At 37.4% G+C, this 17623-nt stretch overlaps 1 protein-coding gene and 1 pseudogene across 1 annotated transcript; one reads left to right on the top strand and one right to left on the bottom strand.

Annotated features, from left to right (window-relative positions):
• Positions 1–7102: 7102 nt before the first annotated feature.
• LOC121262167 lies at positions 7103–7606 on the bottom strand. Its single transcript, XM_041164571.1, has one exon. The coding sequence runs from the start codon at positions 7604–7606 to the stop codon at positions 7103–7105; it is 504 nt and encodes a 167-aa protein (XP_041020505.1).
• A 6799-nt stretch (positions 7607–14405) lies between these two features.
• On the top strand, positions 14406–16860 carry LOC121261876 (annotated as a pseudogene).
• Positions 16861–17623: the final 763 nt, after the last annotated feature.

The following is a 17623-nucleotide window of genomic DNA, read 5'->3' as shown; positions in this document are numbered from 1 at the left end:
TTAGATCAATTCTTAAAATCCACACAATCTAAGACCTCAAATTTCCAAGAACTTATTCCCAAAAGCTTGCCGGATTCTAAAACCTTAAATACAAATAGAATCATCTCTTACAGTCTACAATTGTCTACACCTCAAATCTGAAAATTATTTTCTCAAGCCCACAAATATCCAAAAACCTCAAATATAATAATTTGCAGAATTTTAAACATATCTCTGATACCAACTGTAACGCCCTAGTTCCGAAGGTCCGGAGAGTTAACTCATATTACTTAAAATTATCTCCAATAACACATTTATAAATAATCGAGAGACTCCATAAAATATTAACTTATTTGTTAAATACAAATATCTATGTTTCTCCATATGGACGCAAAAGAAATACCTCAATGAAATAAATTAAAATCCCCACAAAGACTCAAAAATATTCACGACTCAGAATACCAAATAACATAAAATAATAAATCTACTAAATAAAACTCTCCAATAATGATTTGTACCTTTGCACTTATTTTTCTATGACTATCAAACCTTGCTAATACTTCCTATTCTTAACTTCCAACTGAGGCATCAAAATCATCTGAAAAATATTGTGGAGATAAGGGGTAAGTTATCAACAACTCAGTAAGTAAAGAACATATACTAGTATGTAAACATGAATATTTACAGAGTTTAGAATGCAGAACAAAATATTAATAGTTTCAAAATGCAGAATCAGAACATGTTACCAAAAATATCAGAGCGAAAGTTTAAAAGTATTCTTATTCAGAATCCTTTTTGCATAACATAACTGAAGTATCACATCAGAACAAAATTTCATATTTAACCCCCGTGGTAGGGTTGTGCAAACCCCAGCGGCCAATCAAGCAGACATACAGTGTGAAATTTTTCCCTTATTATTCTCAGAGGCCCAAGTGTGTACACAAGAATAACCACACATAAAACCACTTTGGCCTTCAAAGTGGTTGTACCGGAAATATAAGAGTTGGTACCAACCTGAACATGGGCCACAATTTTACACCCTTGGTAAGGTTAGAATGAAACAGAAACAGAATGTCATACCAGATGGTTAAGAAATCACATAATATCATATCAGAGTATAGAACATCTTCAGAACAGAACATAATTAGATCACAAAAATATAATTTATGCCCAAGTTTTCATATTCGCTTTCTTTTGCACAATTTAGAAACAAAATGCCAAAATAGCTCATGTCTACACCAGCCATACCAAAAAATACTTTATTCTTATATATAACTTCATAAGTAATGCCGAACAAATACTTGAGGTTGTTTAAAATTTCTTTTCGTAAGTAAACATGCATATTTTCCAAAATTGACCCCAGTTCATTTCTTTGATACAAAGTCTAGCATAGAAACCTCACTTATCTTAAATTTAATCTATATCCACTAAATGTTTTGGACTAATACATTAAACCCTAAATTATTTCTGTAAAATAAAATGTATGGCAAACATATTTAGTCAATTAAAACTAAGCCCATGAAAATTACATCTTTACTTAATATTCACTTGGCATAAGTCCAACTCAATTGCAAATCAATTTAACACCAATCCCAACTTAAAATACATATCCAATTTAAGAAAATCAAAGCCCAGCCCAAGTCAAATAAGTATTCTGCCAAGACTTACCTATTAAGGGCAATAACGTAAAATCATTCAAAAGAAATCTTTAGGTGCTTTACGGAAAATCACATCACAAAAGGGCTTAATGTCAATGTTCATAAATATTAATGTCTATTAGGCTTAAAACCTAAAAGCTATTGTACAAAGCAACATACGTTTCTGGAGGAAGATGCAAACTAGAGAAAAACTTGACGTCGAGAGGAAAATACTTTTACCGAGAGAGAGTGGGAGGCAACAATGAAATGACAACAAGGTGGTTGGGAATCGACGGCAAGGCATCGTGGGAGGGAGAGAAAAATTGATGAGAGAGAGAGAGGGTGATGAGAGAGGGAGCGCAAGGAGACAAAGAGAGAGGCAGTGTAGTGCACCGACGTGGCTTTCCGAGAGGGGATCGATGGATCTAGGGTGGCATGGCCGGCATTTCTTGTGGCTCTTCTTGGTGGTTCCTGCTTGTTTCGTTGTGGTTTCGAAGTTGACCAACTGGGCGGCAGCGTTATGGCTCACAATAGTGGACACATGCTCTGTTTTCGTGTGGTAGAATAGAGCCTTTCATGGTGGTACAACTGGGTGGGTAGTGGTCTGCCGGGAGAGTGTCACGGCAGTAGCCATGGGCCAGAGATTTAAGTTGTGGGCCTGGCAGCTTCAGTCTTGCGAGGGGGATCTTAGCACATTGGATGGCTTCCGTTCGGGGCTATTGTGTTTTGAGGTGGAGACTGAGTGGTTTGTGGAGATGCAGTAGGCTAGCGATAGCTACGTGGAGGAGGTGTTTCACTGTAACTTAGGCTGCGGCAACCCAAACATGGGGGCACTGAACGTGGCTTTACTTGCGTGTATATGTATATATCGGTTGTTGGAACCTAGAGGAGAGACATGCATGAGTGGGGAGTCGTGGGTATAACAGTTGGTATGGGTTAGGAATCTTAAATGAAAGAAAACTCTAAAATAATAATCCTAGTGGAAATGGGAGATGTGTGTGGCATAGGATTTTTCGTTGAGTTTTGGCCCTCTATTCAACCTCTAAAATAATCCAATTTGTCCCACAAATTTCTCGGCACATAAAAAAATTCCACCTAATCTAAAACTATTTAATGATTTTAACTTAATTAGCAAGCCCAAATAAAAAAATTGATAGCTGTCAAAATAAAAATTGGGCCTATAGTTTATTCCAAAAATTACTCGTTAATTTCAAATGGGCTTTTCATACGTATACATCCCAAAAATTTTTAGAAAGCAGGCTTGGTGCTGGACCCGTGTGTTACAGCATCCAAGTGGTGAGACGGAGCAGGACAATGTATGAGTTTCTAACTGCATCAATTCTTAAATTTGTTGTTGAAACTCTCTTCTCACATTCTCACTACTTGGCATATTTAGATCGAAAAAACCAAAATCATGTATAAAGAGATTGAGAAGGCCACTTACACCATGGAACATTGCTGGTGTCTATTGAGACACTAACCAAAATGGTAGCAACATATATTCATGTTGTCAACGAGAAGGAAACCACATGGGAAACACCTATCTAGTGCGGAACTGACTCCACTAGGAGGCGACATAATAGATGACAACGTAGAGGTCATTTCTGGGAGACCTCTAGGCAAGAAGGGTGAGAAAAAAAGGGGGAGAAAGAGGAAGGCTAGAGAAGCTTCCGATGTTGAATTTGTTAACACCTTAACTCGCATGAGAAATGACAAAGCCATATGCATGGTGGAGAGAAGACAAGCGGTCAACAATTTTCATTCTGATAAGGCTGAATTAATGGTGGAGAAAAAGAGGAAGATTGAATGGACTGCAGCAAGAGTATTTCTTGAATCTTCATAAAGAAATTTTTAAGGATTCGAGGAAGTGATTTTCATCTTCATCTCCATCTCCATTTCAACCTTTTGAACATGTGTAGCCATTTGCTGGTGCAATGTTTTGGGGCTTTTGTTATCCATTTAATATTGTAATTAAACATTTACAATTGGTTTCAGTAGCAGGGCAGCCACATGTCGTTGAAATACATGTGGCTGGGCAACAATTATTGCCAATGCTATTTTGAAATTTTTTGTTATTTTGAATATGGGTGTTTGTAACTATGGGCAGCAACTACATGCTGCTGTAAGACTAGGAAATATTAGAGTAAAAACTAGAGTTGGGATGCTGGCATAGGGACTGCACTTGAACTGTTGGGAATGCCTTATGCTTGTCAAAACTATATGTTGCTGTTGGGATTTGGAATCTGTTGATCATTTTGGGTTGTTTTATGTTGGTGAAATTCTTTATTTTTTTTTTATACCATCAAGGTTCATCTAGATGTTGACGTTATAGGGTGTGATCATATGGTTTATGCATTTGGGTTTGTGAATGTGCATAAAAATTATTTGGAAATAATGGCAGGCAGTGAACATTAGCATTGTGAATGTCCAAAAACTAGCAGGTACTTTTTGGATGCATAAAAAATGAATGTGCATCCAAAACTGATTCTCTAGTCGACAGCATATGGGATTGTGAATGTGCATAATAATCTTTTTTGTTAACACCTACAAAATTGTCAACTAGAGATGCTAATTTTATAGATTGTTAGATTCAGTTAATGAAAATAAATATGAATGTTGGAGGCTATTGGAGATTATTAAAATAAAAAATAAAAAGTATTTAAAAATAAAAAAATAATTAAAGAAATATAAATAATAAAAAAGAATAACATTTTATTATTATAGAGAGTGTGATGGATAATCTAATGTAAACTAAAAGTTCTGATTGATTAGCTAAAAGCAAAAAAGTTATATATTAATCAAATTTTGAAGATTGGGTTGGCTAATCCAATGCCAATGCTCTAAGATAAATAGATTGATCATAAATTAAGATTAACAGACATTAGCTAATTATATATATTATTATTAAAGTTAGTTCTTTGGATGCCAATATTTATGTACAATGCATGTCATGATATCTTCAAGTACGTCATTTTTCATAATTCATGATGTAACGCCCCACACCCGGAAGGGTCGGAGAATTACTATCTGTCACTTACAAACCTGTCTCTTCAAGCACTTAAAACTCCAAGGATCTCATGATTAGCACACAAACTCATATTTTCTCAATAACCATAATACAAACTCAATAAGTCATCATTACAAAAAAAATAAACCAAAGGGGGGGGGGGGGGTCCACAATCTCCCAATAACCTCAACAAAATTAAACAATACATCTTTAGGTCTTAATAGGTCCAAACAACATAAGGTACTTCAATTACTCAAGTTAAATTCATCTACTAACAATGGTATTCTTAGGTACCCAACTTTCCATCCATATCTAGCCAGCTTCAATTCTATTCCTGACCCCTAGCTGGGAAATCAATGTCATCTAAAAATATATAAAAATAAGAGGGTGAGTTATCCACAACTCAGTAAGCAGAGAACATATACTAGTATGTAAACATGAGCCAATTTTAGAAAGTTTAGTATGCAGAAATAAATCATTTCATTTTCCTATACACATCTCAAAACGTATTATCAGGAAAAAACAGAGCGACTTTTAAGATCTTTTCATACTCATAAACCAAATTTATATTCAAAAACTGCTTTGGCATAACGTAACTGCACATCTTCATCTTATTATATTATATCATGTCATATACTATGTTTAACCCCCGTGGTAGGGTTGTGCTATCCCCGGTGGCCAAACCAAGTAGTATCATGTTGTGAAACTTCTCCTTTTTCAATCTCGGAGCCCCGAGTGTGCACATAGGAAAGAACACGTAAAAGACCACTTTGTTTCCAAAGTGGGTGCACTCATATCATATCATATCATGTTGGTACCAACCATATCACGTGAACCCGTATCATCATATCAGAACCATATTCAGAATCAGATTCAGAACAGATAAGTATGCCAAAGTTTTATCATATCCATATCATATCAAAACACGTGTGAAACATATTCATATCATTTCAATTTGATTAAAAATAGATCCAAATCATTTCATACCACATGTATAAAAATCTCAATGGTATCATATTCGCTCTTTTGCATATTTCAGAAGCATGTCAAGTATTGCTCATGTCTATACATTTTATGTCAAAAATATTTATTTTCTCTTTCATCCGTATCCTATGATTGAATGCAAAACATACACTGACGTTGTTTTTCACTTTTTCGTTTTAAAATAACATGCATATTTTTACAAACCAACCTCAGTTCATTTCTTTTTATACAAATCTAGCATAGGAATCCCGCTTACCTGGACGTCTTAACTTTTCAAAAATTTATTCAACAACGCCGAATAAAATTAATCGTCACCTATAAAATAATCACATAAATTTCCAATTTATCTCTCATTTCGATATTCAGGCCTAAACATCTAAAATAACCTATTTTAACTTCCTCAAAACCCAAAATTTTCATTCTTATTAGAACACCAACATCATTGTTTAAATAATAATAAAACAAAAAAATTCTTTTTAGTATTACTTATCAGTATCTACTTAGTAACCATTCTAATAAAATATTAGTCCTTTAAAATACCCACTTAACAAAGTAAATCCACACGTCTACGTCCAAATAAAAACATACTCTACAACCCACGTAATATCTTCATGATTTCAACCCCAAGTACATGATATAACCTCATTAAACTATTCACCCGAAACAATAAATCTGGAAGGAGACACTATAAGGGGTAAACAGGTAATATTACTTCCTACTATATGGTTAACGTAAATACACACATATATATAGACCATAAAATGAACTAAATAAAAAATAAAGAGAACAAAAATGCAACAACAGTGCAGCGGCAGCACTTGCGGGAGATGGGGACACGACGGTGCGGAGTTGGCGGTTGACTACAGTGGTGCAACTGGAGTGCAACGGAGGGCGTACGGCGGCAAGTCCACCTACGCTGGGCGGCGAGAGCGAGAGAGACATACGGTGAGACAACGAGGGAGAAACCGAGAGAGAAGAGAAATCAACAGAAATGACGTGCTCTTACCGGGGAACTCGAGGCGGCGTGCGACGGACTAGGGTGATGGGATGCCCTCCCCGGCAGTTTCTGTGGGGACAAAACGCGGTGGAGCTCATGATGGAGGGCGGTTGCAGCGGCTTGAAGGTGGCTGAAATGCTCTGTTTTTGGGTAACAAAACAGAGGAAAACGAGGCTTGAAAACAGATGCTTCAAGGGCGCTGGTGGCAACTTCAAGCAACGGGGCACGGTAGGGGTGATGAACTCAGAGTGGCTGAGATGTGAAAGAGAAGGCAGCGGCAATGAATTTAGGGTTGAGAAAAGCATAGTATATAAATAGGCTATAAATGGTAAACAGATAAAAACCTCAAGAGGATGAACGGATGGACGTGCATGAAAGAGGAAATATGGCGTGAACCCGACCGACGTGAAATCTGGAGGCGTTTCCCACGGGCCTGGGCCTGGTAGCGAGCTGGGTCTCACAACCTCCCCCTTACAAAAATTCCATCCTCGGAAATTGTCATAAAAAGTCAAAATTCGCATCGAAGAGTTGTGGGTACTTATCTCGCATTTCTTCCTCCAACTCCCAAGAAGCTTCACTAAAAGCATGATTTTTCCACAACACTTTAACAACAGGGATAGTTCGAGTTCGTAGCACTTGCTCTTTCCTTTCCAAAATCTGAATTGGTTCTTCCGCATAAGTCATATCCTCCTGAATCTGAAGTGATTCATAGTCAATAACGTGCGTCAGGTCGGGAACATATTTCCTTAACATGGATATATGAAATACATTATGCACTCCCGCAAGTGCTGGAGGAAGTGCTACCCTGTAAGCCACTGGTCCAATCCGGTCAAGAATCTCAAATGGCCCAATATATCTTGGGCTCAACTTGCCATTCTTTCCAAATCTCATAATTCCTTTCATTGGTGCTATTCTCAAAAATACTTTATCTCCAACCTCAAACTCCAATTGGCGGCGACGTTTGTCTGCATAACTCTTTTGTCGGCTTTGAGCTGCTTTCATTCTTGCCCGAACGTTATCTATCTTCTCTGTAGTCTGCTGAATAATCTCTGGTCCCAAAAGTTTCCTTTCACCTACTTCATCCCAATACAATAGAGATCTACACCTTCTGCCATACAAAACCTCGTAGGGTGCCATTCCAATGCTAGCCTGGAAACTATTATTATAGGCAAACTCGACCAACGGTATGTTGCATCCAAGTTCCCTTAAAATCCATCACTCATGCCCTCAACATGTCTTCCAAGATTTGAATAGTTCTTTCTGACTGTCCATCTGTCTGAGGGTGAAATGCAGTACTGAAACTTAACTTAGTACCCATTGCCTCCTGTAAGCTTTGCCAGAACTTAGAGGTGAAACGAGGGTCTCTATCCGACACATTGGATACCGGTACCCCATGCAACCTTACTATCTCCCGCACATACAACTCAGCTAGCTTGTCCAATTTATAAGAGACTTTAATGGGTATAAAATGAGCAGCTTTTGTTAAGCGATCCACGATCACCCATATAGCATCTTGTCCGCTCAATGCTCTCGATAGGCCTGTCACAAAGTCCATGGTGATATGCTCCCACTTCCACTCTGGGATCTGGAGTGGTTGTAATAATCCTGCTGGTCTCTGATGCTCCGCCTTCACCTGTTGGCAAGTTAGGCACTGTTCTAAAAATTTAGCAATTTCTCTTTTCATACCATTCCACCAAAAAGACTCTATCAAGTCCCGATACATCTTGGTACTCCCTGGGTGAACTGTGTATAGGGAACGGTGTGCTTCTTCAAGAATTATTCTTTTCAGTTCTTCATTAGCTGGCACGCATAATCTACCTCTAAATCTTAAAACTCCATTCTCGGAAACGCTAAAGTCAGATCTGCCCCCGTTCCCGACTTTTTCCACTATCTTCACCAACCCTAAATCCACCTTTTGAGCAGCTTTGATTCTATCTATTAAGGTTGGTTGAACTATCAAACGGGCCAAGAAAGTACTTGTATCACTAGTGATAACCTCAATACCGGCTCTTTCTAGGTCCATTAACAACCTATGTTGAGTGGTAAGGGCTGCAACTGCTGGTCCCACAGACTTCCTACTTAAGGCGTCGACTACAACATTAGCTTTGCCTGGGTGATAATTGATGGTGCAGTCATAATCCTTGATCAACTCGAGCCATCTCCTCTGTCTCATATTTAATTCCTTTTGGGTGAAGAAATATTTCAAACTCTTGTGATCTGTATAAATCTCGCACTTTTCCCTATACAGATAGTGTCTCCAAATCTTAAGTGCAAAAATGACTGCCGCAAGCTCCAGATCATGCATGGGAAAATTCTACTCGTACGCTTTTAGCTGGCGTGAGGCGTATGCTATAACCTTCCCATGTTGCATCAGTACGCACCCCAAACCAAGCCTTGATGCATCGCTATAAACTACAAATCCCCCTCTAGCCATGGGGACTGTTAACACCGGAGCCGTCACTAATCTCCGTTTCAACTCCTGAAAGCTTCCTTCACACTTTGTTGTCCATTCAAACTTATTATTTTTTCTGGTGAGTGCTGTGAGAGGAACTGCTATCTTGGCGAAACCGTCAATGAATCAACGGTAATAACCTGCCAATCCCAAGAAAATTCTAACCTCATGCACATTCTTCAGTGTCGGCCAATTAACCACTGCCTCCACTTTTCCCAGGTCCACTGAAATGCCATCTTTCGAAACTACATGCCCCAGAAATGCAATTGAATTAAGCCAAAATTCACACTTCTTCAATTTAGCAAACAACTTTTTATCTCTGAGTGTCCCAAGTACCAGCCTCAAATGTTCCTCATGCTCATATTTGCCTTTGGAGTATACCAATATATCATCAATAAAAACAACTACAAACTTATCCAAAAATTTATGAAACACCATGTTCATCAAATCCATGAATACTACTGGGGCATTAGTCATGCCAAAAGGCATGACTAAAAACTCATAATGGCCATAACGAGTCCTGAAAGCCGTCTTAGCTATGTACTCTGCTCTGATCTTCAATTGATGGTAACTCGATCGAAGATCAATCTTTGAAAATACCTGAGCGCCCTGGAGCTGATCAAACAAATCCTCTACACGGGGTAGCGGGTACTTATTCTTTATGGTCACACGATTAAGTTCCTTGTAGTCAATACACATCCTCATCGATCCATCCTTCTTCTTCACAAAGAGGATTGGAGCTCCCCAAGGTGATACACTGGGCCTGATAAAACCCTTATCCAACAGGTCTTGCAATTGTTCCTTGAGTTCCACTAACTCCGACGGTGCCATCTGATAAGGTGCTTTTGAAAGGGGTGCTGTGCCTGGAACTAGTTCGATAGTAAACTCTACTTCCCAGTTGGGCGGGAGTCCAGGTAAATCTTCTGGAAAAACCTCTGGATATTCTCTCACCACATGTATCTGCTCTAATTTCAACTCCTCTTTTGGTGCTTCTACCACGCAGGTTAAGAATCCCTGACAACCATCTCGTAACAATTTCTCAACGTGAACGGCATATATGATGGGTGGATGCATCCTCACTTTTGAATCTGTGAATCGAAATTCACTTTCTTTTGGGGCCTAAATATCACTTCCTTTGATCGTGCAATGCAGCACTCCTTTAAAGGCTTCGCTAAAAAATTGTGGCCTTATCTACCAATTCTGAGAAATTCCGAATCTGGAAGGCCACTACTCGTTCATAAAGTTTTTCATTTAGCCCTTGTTCGAATTTACGCGCTTTCTTTTCTTCGTCAGGAATCAGATACGCAGCAAAACATGATAATTCAATGAATCTAGCTGCATATTGGTGCACCGTCATGGATCCCTGCACCAGAGTGGCAAAATCCCATTGCCTTGTCCTCTCGAGCCGAGCTTGGGAAAAATCGCTTAAGAAAAATTTGCTTAAAATGTGGCCAACTGACTATTTCTGTTCCCCCTGCTTCTCGGATAGTTCTTTCCGAGATCCACCATCTTTTTGCCTCACCGGTCAGTTTGAATGTTGCATATGCCACCTTTTGTTCATCTGTGCAGGTTATCACCCGCAATATCTCTTCAATATCTTGCACCCAATCTTCAGCTAGGGTTGGTTCACCTTTCCCATCAAATGAAGGGGGTGCATCCGATTGAACTGTTCTATGTTACCACCTCCTTCAATAAAGTTGCGTTGGCGACCCACGGGATTTTGCGCGAGATCGTCTATTAACTGATGAGCTGCTGCTCGTAGTACTTCAGAAGCACTCGGGTTTGCTCCCTTTTCATTCTCGTTCACGTTCAAATCCGACATACTTCGTTCTCGACGACGAGGTGGCATCCTGTAATAAAGAGAAAAGAAGTACGCGCAACGGTAGTAATGATTAATCTCCAAAGTCTAAAACTTTAACGCCATCAAATCTATTTAATAAAGAGTCTCCAAAATCAAACCAAACCACAAACAACATGAATTCAACTCATAGACCTACAAAATCCTACACATCAAAATCATTCCTAAAGTTTGTAAATTTTAAGACCTCGAATACTTATGATATTCTTCCATATAGTCCGCTCCACTATCACATCCAATCTGAAAATGATTCCTTAAAGCTTATCTATACTCCAAAATCATACACTCTATAGTCTTCAGAACCTCAAACTTGGCTCTGATACCAACTGTAACGTCTCGCACCTGGAACGGTCGGAGAATTACTACCTGTCACTTACAAACCTGTCTCTCCAAGCACTTAAAACTCCAAGGACCTCATGATTAGCACACAAACTCATATTTTCCCAATAACCATAATACGAACTCTATAAGTCATCATTACAAAAAAACATAAACCAAAGGGGGGTCCACAATCTCCCAATAACCTCAATAAAATTAAACAATACATCTTTAGGTCTCAATAGGTCCAAACAACATAAGGTACGTCAATTACTCAAGTTAAATCCATCTACTAACAATGGTACTCTTAGGTACCCAACTTTCCATCCATATCTAGCCAGCTTCAATTCTATTCCTGACCCCTAGCTGGGAAATCAATGTCATCTAAAAATATATGAAGATAAGGGGGTGAGTTATCCATAACTCAGTAAGCAGAAAACATATACTAGTATGTAAACATGAGCCAATTTTAGAAAGTTTAGTATGCAGAAATAAATCATTTCATTTTCCTATACACATGTCAAAATGTATTATCAGGAAAAATCAGAGCGACTTTTAAAATCTTTTCATACTCATAAACCAAATTCATATTCAAAAACTGCTTTGGCATAACGTAACTGCACATCTTCATCTTATTATATCATATCATGCCATATACCATGTTTAACCCCCGTGGTAGGGTTGTGCTATCCCTGGTGGCCAAATCAGGCAGTATCATGTTTTGAAACTTCTCCTTTTTCAATCTCGGAGCCCCGAGCGTGCACATAGGAAAGAACACGTAAAAGACCACTTTATTTCCAAAGTGGGTGCACTCATATCATATCATATCATGTTGGTACCAACCATATCACGTGAACCCGTATCATCATATCAGAACCATATTCAGAATCAGATTCAGAACAGATAAGTATGCCAAAGTTTTATCATATTCATATCATATCAAAACATGTGCGAAACATATTCATATCATTTCCATTTGATCAAAAACAGATCCAAATCATTTCATACCACATGTATAAAAATCTCAATGGTATCATATTCGCTCTTTTGCATATTTCAGAAGCATGTCAAGTATTGCTCATGTCTACACATTTCATGTCAAAAATATTTATTTTCTCTTTCATCCGTATCTTTTGATTGAATGCAAAACATACACTGACGTTGTTTTTTACTTTTTTGTTTTAAAATAACATGTACATTTTTACAAACCAACCTCAGTTCATTTCTTTTTATGTAAATCTAGCATAGAAACCCCGCTTACCTAGACGTCTTAACTTTTCAAAAATTTCTTCAACAACGCCGAATAAAATTAATCGTCACCTATAGAATAATCACATAAATTTCCATAAATTTCCAATTTATCTCTTATTTCGATATTCAAGCCTAAACATCTAAACTAACCTATGTTAACTTCCTCAAAACTCAAAATTTTCATTCTTCTTAAAATACCAACATCATTGTTTAAATAATAATAAAACAAAAAAAATTATTTTTAGTATTACTTATTAGTATCTACTTAGTAACCATTCTAATAAAATATTAGTCCTTTAAAATGCCCACTTAACAAAGTAAATCCACACGTCTACGTCCAAATAAAAACATACTCTACAATTCACATAATATCTTCATGATTTCAACCCCAAGTACATGATATAACCTCATTAAACTATTCACCCGAAACAATAAATATGGAAGGAGATACTATAAGGGGGTAAACAGGTAATATTACTTCCTACTATATGGTTAATGTAAATACACACACATATATATAGTCCATAAAATGAACTAAATAAAAAATACAGAGAACAAAAACGCAACAACAGTGCAGCGGCAGCACTTTGATCGGTTGGCCCGGCCCCGGCCACACGGCCATGCACTTTGATCGGTCATCGGCTATATGCTATATTTTTATTTATTTATTTATTCCTGGAGCCAATATATATATATATATATAAATGAACCAAAAATCAATTGTAGATTACGATCGAAAATAGTAGTACTCCAACTAATTTCCAGAAAACATATTTGTATAAATTTGGAACTAATGATTGATTGATATAAACTCCCGCATTGAACAATTCAAATACTTAATTATATGAGAAAAAGAAAAAAAATTAAATAAAAAAATCCTCTAGAGTCCTAAATTAAACAATTATATATATATATATATATATATATATATATATATATAATGGTCAAGCTGCATGCGCACTCTAAAACTAAGCTGTCATTATTGATAAAACTAAGCTGTCAGTATATACTGTGTTTGGCATATAGTATATACGTTTGTTGCATTCGCATTACTCTACAATTTAATTGGTGCAACCGACGCCCCCATTTAATAAAATACAATTTATTTCATAGCATACCCCACAACACCAAATAAAAAATACTCCTTGCCGGCTTGCATGACACGATGAACAAGACCCAGCTCCATATTATATATATATATATATATATATATATATATATATAGATCATGTTCCTGTAACAGACTTTGAAAATAATATATATATATATATAAATATTTTTATTTAGAAAAATAAGTGTTATCAGTATGTTTTAAAAGAGAATAATGATATATATATAAGATTTACAAGTTTTAAACAGAATTTTTTTATAAGAAAATAGACTTCACTGTAAAAAAAATTAAAAAAAAATCAATTTTTTATAGTGGAATTAACTTTTTTGTAAAATAAATTTATACATGTGAAAGTACTTGTCCATTACATTAACATTAATCAGATAACCCTAAGCTAGCTAGCGAGAGGCAACGTAAACTTGCACCATCGCTGAATTACACCTCCATTAATCAGAAAATCTTCCATGCATGAAGATTGGTATATAAAGAGTTAAGATTTCAATCGACTTCTTAATTTCTTGTCTAAATAATGACGTTATAAATGAAAAATACACGTCAACAATCTGAAAATCTCCATTGAGTTCGAAAAATCAACACTAACGTACAATAATAAAACAGTGATTTCCGGTGATCATGATTTCTCACCCATAGTCTTTGTCTGAGGAATGGTCTTGCAAACGTTCGTTTTAGTTTATTAACAAGTGGGCTGGGAAAACAAATGGCGAACATTTGCAATATTCTTCTCCGATATATATGCATCTATCAGTAGTACCGTAGCTAAAGACTCAGAAAGTAGAAAGATAATCTCGACTACGTAACCCTCTTGCATTCTCATCATGGATATCTCAATTTTCTTCCTTCTTCTTATGCTCATCCAAACTCCTCTCCTTTCTTCATCATCAGAAACATTTGACGTTCTCAGAGGCTCATCTTTATCTGTTGAGAACCCAAGCGACAAACTGGTTTCTCTCAATGGTGATTTCTCTGCGGGATTTTTCCCGGTCGGTGAAAATGCTTTCTGCTTTGCCATATGGTTGACAAGGTCCTCAGCTCCGACCGTTGTTTGGATGGCAAACCGAGATGATCCGGTTGATGGAACAGGTTCACAGCTTTCGCTTTCTAAAGATGGCAAGCTTCGCCTAACAAACTCTGTCGGTATAACCGTTTGGGCCACCAGAACAGCACCCTCGACCCCTTTAGAGTCCTCGAAATTGCAACTACAGCTCCAAAACACCGGAAATCTTGTTCTAAATCATTCTCAGAGTGGTCTCATCTGGCAGAGCTTCGATTCACCAACAGATACTCTTCTTCCACAACAAACACTAACCAGGATTTCAACCCTTGTATCAAAATCAAGCAAAGTAGACTATTCTTCTGGCTACTATAAGCTATTTTTTGACAACGATAATGTCCTTCGACTGTTATACCAAGGTCCTGTTGTATCCAGTCTCTAGTGGCCTGATCCATGGCTTAGTGATCCTGGACTAGCCGGAAGGTCTATGTACAACTCTAGTAGAGCTGCCGTACTGAACGAGTCGGGCTATTTCTGGTCATCTGATCATTTGGAGATCCTAGCTACAGATTTTGGTGTGAAAACTCACAGAAGATTAACTCTTGATCGTGATGGTAACCTTCGATTATACAGCCTGGAAGCAATGAATGAAGGGTGGGATTGGGTTGTCACATGGCAAGCGGTGTCGGATCCATGCACGATTCATGGCATATGTGGGCCCAATAGTGTTTGCGGTTATGATCATGCTTCCGGCAGGAGATGCTCTTGCTTGCAGGGATTCAAGATCAAAGATCCAACTGATTGGTCTTTTGGGTGTGAAGCAGACTTCAATCTCCCTTGCAATCAGAGTCATGAAAAGCTGTCTAGTTTTGTCCAACTTTCTCATGTTGAGTTCTATGGCTATGATATAGAGTTCCAGCCTAATGTGACCTTACAACACTGTAAAAACGAATGCCTGACGACGTGTGGTTGCAAAGGTTTCCAATTTAAATTTAGCGCTGCTGACTATGGTGGCTATTTATGTTACCCCAAGTATGAGTTACTCAATGGACAACTTACACCAAATTTTGAGGGAGACTTTTATTTAAAAGTACCCAAAGCTGGTTTTGTCTATAACAAGACGCTGGATGCCGCCGAATCAAGGTTGAATTGTACAGCCGAACTTAGCAGGCAAGTTAGAGGAACGTATGAAAATAAGACAGTGAAGCTTTTGCTTTGGTTTGCTACTGCAGTGGGAGGCCTAGAGGTAACCTGCATTTTCCTGGTGCTCTTTTTCTTGTTCATGAGCAGTAAGAATTCCGACCAAGTTGCAGAAGGATACCTCCTGATGTCTAGATTCAAGCGATTCAAGTTTTCTGAGCTGAAAAAGGCCACACGGGGATTCGATGAAGTGATTGGACGAGGAGGGGGAGGGGTAGTATACAAAGGTATACTGCCCGATAAGAGAGTTGCAGCAATCAAAAGACTCGACGAAGCTAACCAAGGAGAAGCCGAATTCCTAGCAGAAGTAAATACCATTGGGAGGCTTAACCACATGACCTTGATAGACATCTGGGGATACTGCGCAGAGGGAAAGCATAGGCTTCTGGTGTACGAGTACATGGAGCATGGATCCTTAGCAGAGAAACTTACTTCTAACGAACTTGATTGGGAAAAGAGGTTTGATATTGCAGTGGGCACAGCGAAAGGCCTAGCTTATTTGCATGAAGAGTGCCTAGAGTGGGTTTTACATTGTGATGTAAAGCCTCAAAACATACTCTTGGACTCCAACTATCAACCAAAGGTAGCAGATTTTGGTCTGTCTAAACTACTGAATAGAGGTGATCATGAGCATTCAAGCTTCTCAAAGATGAGAGGAACTAGAGGTTATATGGCTCCTGAATGGGTTTATAATCTTCCTATCACCTCTAAAGTTGATGTCTATAGCTATGGGATTGTGGTGCTGGAAATGGTTACTGGAAAGAGCCCCACAGGTACGCAGCATAGCTCTGGTGGCGGAGGGCCGAAAGAGCATACTAGATTGGACACGCTGGTGAGGGAGAAGATCATGCATGCTGATGGTGAAGCTTCAAGGGAGTCGTGGAATATTGAGGAGATTGTAGATCCAGGCATGGCCGGCAGATATGACTCGGCTAAGATGGAGCTTCTGCTCAAGGTGGCTTTGCAATGCGTTGCAGAAGACAAGGATGACAGGCCCACCATGACCCAGGTTGTAGAGACGCTTCGCTGCAAAGACTAGGTCAACTGATATATCTAATTAAGTTAATTGTAAGAAGAATAATTTATAATGTTATTTTTTCTTTTTTCTTTTTATAATACATCGTGACGACGAGACCCCAATAAAATAACTAATTAATTTGAACTTTTTTTTTATGCAGATTTTCTTTTTTTGTAGTATTTTTTTTATGCAGATTGATTTGACAACTCTTTAATACGTTTCTTTATTATTATTATTTTATTCCAAAAAGTTTGCATGTTCATATGAAATATTTTCTATTGACATAGGGCCTGTCCATATTTATTTAGGGTACTGAAGTTAATGGGTTCAATTATATAATATGTGGATAAGTTAGAGCATGTGTATTCAAGGGATGAGGATTAAATATATCTTTCTTTTGGAAAATACTTTATGCATTATATATTCATGTGATTTATGAATTTTAGAAATATTTAAATGTGAACATGTTATGTATTATTGAATCCATATTATGTTATATCTTTAACATAATAATTTTGTGTTATATTGATGTCCTCGGGGCTTAATGTCTTAGAAACATGATATTTTTTTACTGTATTGGTATTTTTCTATTATCAGGGAAACTTAGATAATGTATCTAGTTGAAACATGTTCTTTACGATAAATTTATATAGCTCTCATTAATTTTTATTAAGATTTAATAATATTCTTATAATTTAAAAAAGAAAAAATCTAATTGTAAATGATTCTGCGCATTAATACGCACATCTATTTAATATTATTGATCAGAAAGTAGATTTTATTAAAAACAGTACTAATT

This window comes from Juglans microcarpa x Juglans regia, chromosome 4S (genome assembly GCF_004785595.1).
Source record: "Juglans microcarpa x Juglans regia isolate MS1-56 chromosome 4S, Jm3101_v1.0, whole genome shotgun sequence".
Lineage (NCBI taxonomy): Eukaryota > Viridiplantae > Streptophyta > Magnoliopsida > Fagales > Juglandaceae > Juglans > Juglans microcarpa x Juglans regia.
The sequence above is the reverse complement of the archived record's forward strand: the minus strand, read 5'-3'. Positions and strand labels throughout refer to the sequence as shown.